This window comes from Crocodylus siamensis, chromosome 6 (genome assembly GCF_052110815.1).
Source record: "Crocodylus siamensis isolate JL-2025a chromosome 6, ASM5211081v1, whole genome shotgun sequence".
NCBI classification, from domain to species: Eukaryota; Metazoa; Chordata; order Crocodylia; family Crocodylidae; genus Crocodylus; species Crocodylus siamensis.
Window position 1 is genome coordinate 32,671,505 of NC_143400.1, and position 3,899 is coordinate 32,675,403.

A 3,899-nucleotide genomic window follows, 5' to 3' on the forward strand; every position below is an offset into this window, starting at 1 on the left:
TATAAATTCACATTCTAGTTGGACTTCCCCAGGCAGAGAAGCCTGTACCATCAGATCTTAGCATGAGATACCATGTTGACTGGTTGATTAAAAAAAAATATATATTTTTTGATTAAGAAAGTACTTCCTTAAATTTCACCAAAAAATGTAGAACATATATCTTTCATAGCTGACTATTTTTGGTAGGTTAGTCTTTCATAACAGTGTTTATAGATTGTGTTTGTATCTTTCTTGTCTGCAGATTTCTTAATCTCTTCAGAACTGCTACTTGGACGGGATGGGTACAGCTAACCAGACTTGTGTGAAGGAGATACTATTGCTAGGATTTTCAGATTTCCAAGAAATGCAGACCCTGCTCTTTGTTCTGGTGTCCATATCCTATGTGGCAGCCCTCACAGGGAACATGCTAATAGTATTCCTTATTCTCAGGGACCCTGCCCTTCACACCCCCATGTACTTCTTCCTCGGGAATTTATCCTTTCTGGAGGTCTGCTATACTTCTGTAATCCTCCCCAAGATGCTGATGGATCTACTGTCAGAGACCCCAACAATCACATTAATGGGCTGTGGGTTTCAGATGTTTTTCTTCAATATCTTGGCTTCTGCAGAATGTTTCCTCCTTTCTGTCATGGCGTATGATCGGTATGTTGCCATATGCAAGCCTCTACAATACACCCTTATAATGACTCGTAGAATCTGTGCTGAAATGTCTGCCTTTTCATGGAATATTAGCATTGTCATGGCTATTTGGCAATTTTATTCAATATTTACAAAGCCCTTTTGTGGGTCAAATCAAATTAGCCATTTCTTCTGTGACATTGTTCTTGTGATGCGGCTGCCTTCTACAGATACCTACATGAATGAAGTTTCTGTTATCATTCTTGCTGTGCCTAATGTAATGGTCCCATTCCTGCTCATCCTCTTGTCCTACATCTTCATCATATCCACTATTCTCAAGATGCCCTCAGTCAAAGGCAGGCGCAAAGCCTTCTCTACCTGCTCTTCACACCTTATCATGGTTTCTCTTTTCTATGGAACAGGAACAGTTGTTTATTTGCACCCTGGTTCAACCCATACTCAGGGGAATGCCCGGTTCTTTGCCTTGGTGTACACGGTGATGACACCCGTATGCAATCCCATTATTTACAGCCTACGGAACAAGGAAATTAAAAGTGCCTTCAAAAAATCAATAGGCAGGGAAATGTGTCCTCATATAAGGTCTTTAAAAGGATTCTGATAGTGAAACATAAAATAGTGTGATTTTAGGAGAGTACAGGGATCGAAAATGTTGAATTCTTATTTTCTCTGTAATAGAAAATATACAGTTGCTTGCAATTCCCTATATTTTTTGTTCTTACTGAAGGGAAATTAAGGAGTAACTTCAGGGTTAATTGTCTTGACACACACAGCAGTGTCAATGTATGAAACAGGTACCCAGGTTTCAAGTTAAATATCTCCTTGGCAGCTGGCAGGCTTCATGGCCTCAGCAGGGGCTAGCAGGTCTGCAGTTTTCACCCTGCTGCACCTTAACAGACACACTGTCACCCATGTCATGAGGTTTGCTTGTCTTCATCTTGAGGTACAGTTTCCCCCAAACCCCTGCACCTATCTCCTTGAAACTTGGCAGGCTTTGTGGCCTCGCCAGGGGCTACCATCCGTGAAGTTTTCACTGCACTATGGCTTAACACACACATGGACATGAGTTTTGCTTTCAGGAATTTGAGGTGTAGTTACACCAAACCCCCAACATCTATCACCTTGAAAATTGGAACGTGTCATGCCCTCAGCAGAAGCTACCATCTCAGCAGGTTTCATCATAATCGGCCAAATGACAATACCGTTATAGATACTTCATTGATTCCACCCTCAAAATATCGAGGGTGGAATTGTATCATGCTTCTAATGCTCCAAAGTATGAAAATAGCATTTTACTGTAACCTACCATACATGCTGAATCCTGTTTGCGTGCCTGAATTTCTTAGGTGTCACCCTCTTAGCCTAAAAAATTATCTCCAGCCTAAATTCACCATCGCATGCTCAGAAATAATACAAGGAGGCCACCAAAACACCAGAATCCATTTAACTTCCCCATTTCCTTCTTCACTTTCTTAAAGAAGGGCACTATATTTGCCTTTGTCCAGGACCTCCCCTGATCACGACAAGTTTTCAAAGATAATGATCAGTGGGTCTGCAGTCACATCAGCCAATCCCTCAGCACCATCAGATGCACTGCATCTGACCCCATGGACTTGTATACATACAGCTTTTCCAAATAGTCCCTACCCTATTCTTTCACCACTGGGCATGGCTTAACTTACCTTCTCCCCAAACTGTGCTGCTCAGTGCAGTAGTCTGGAGCTGACCTCACATGGGAAGATTGAGGTAAAATGGCATTGAGTACATCAGCCTTTTCCTTCTCATCTGTCACTAGGTTGTCTCCCCCATTCAGTAAGGAGGACACACTGTCCCTTATATACTTGTAGAAACCTTTCTTGCTACCCTTCATGTTCCTTGCTAGTTGCAACTCCAATTGCACTTTGACCTTCCTGACTTCATGCCCAAGCAATGCTCTTATACTCCTCCCAAGTTGTTTGTCCAAGCTTCCACTGCTTGTAAGGTCCCTTTTTGTGTTTAAGCTTATTGAAGAGCTCTTTGCTAAGCCAAGCTGGTCACCTGCCACATTTGCTATTCTTCCTGCACATTTGTTCTTGAACCCTCAGTAAGGTTTCTTTCAAGTACAGCCAGCTCTCCTGGACTCCCCTCTCCCATAGACTGGTTTCCCAGGGGATCCTGCCCATCAGTTTCCTGAAGGAGTCAAAGTCTGTTTTTCTGTAATCCACATTGCCATCCATTTCTACATCCCCCACAAATTTTTCCCTCTTTGTGAGCAGTAGGTAAAGAAGATGACAGCCCTTTCTTTGTCTCTCCAACACTTGCACCAGGAAGTTGTTGTCTCCAGAAACTTTCTGGATTGCCTGTGCACTCCTGTATTGTCTGCTCAGAAGATGTCAGGGTGATTGAAGTTCCCCATAAGAACCAGGGCCGCTGATCTGTAAACTTCTGTTGGTTGTCTGAAGAAAGCTTCATGTACCTCATGAAATGGCAGCCACTTTCCTAGTATTGGGTACAAAAAGGTGCCTCTTCTCTCAGAAGCTCAGAAGGTTTTAATGATACAAGTCTTTACAGACTGCCAACCTCCAAAAAAATCCCCCCAAAAAACAAATTTTTACTTATTTTTGAGCTGCAGAGCCCCCCTTCAAGGAGTACAGTACATTTCCTCACCTTCTCACTGCCTCCCTACTTCCACCATCACAGGTTTAGGCATGGTGACTGCAGGACCACAGCCAATCACATTAGCACCTGGGAGGGTGAGTTTATGGGGCTTCATCATACCGAACCCCCTCCATGTAGGGTGCCAGGAGAGTTGGCTGGCCTGGCTGCATGCCCTTTGACTCTCTGGGCATTCTGGTCTATGTCCAAGGCCTTCCAGGGCCAGGAGACTTCTTCATCCCTTAGGGCAGTCATCTTATGCTTCTCCTGTATTGCCCCACATCTCTGACAATGAAAAACATGGCCAAAAGGCTGTGGAGGAAATGAACCATTTCATGCCTATTTGCCCATTCTTGTAGTGGAAGGTCCTGAGCATCTTGACCACTGTCTCAAAGATGTTGGAAATCATGCATACGCAGGCCAGGCCCAGCCACCGGCATTAGTGCAGGCCATTAGAGGGACAAAGGGAGCCCCTGAATCTCCCTCTTTCTCATTGGCACCAGCCTTCAACCATAGCCAACAACGGAAGTTCCCGATGGCAACAGAACATATCGAACCTCTGTCTTCCCTTAAGGACCCCCACATCCGGACCTAGGAAGAGAAGAGAACCACCTGGAACTCCTGTTCAG

General features: G+C 44.2%; 1 protein-coding gene across 1 annotated transcript; it reads left to right on the forward strand.

Moving 5' to 3' along the window:
* The first annotated feature begins 277 nt into the window (after positions 1-277).
* On the forward strand, positions 278-1,237 carry LOC149862234 (olfactory receptor 10AG1-like). Its single transcript, XM_090053476.1, has one exon. The coding sequence runs from the start codon at positions 278-280 to the stop codon at positions 1,235-1,237; it is 960 nt and encodes a 319-aa protein (XP_089909602.1).
* The last annotated feature ends 2,662 nt before the right edge of the window (positions 1,238-3,899 follow it).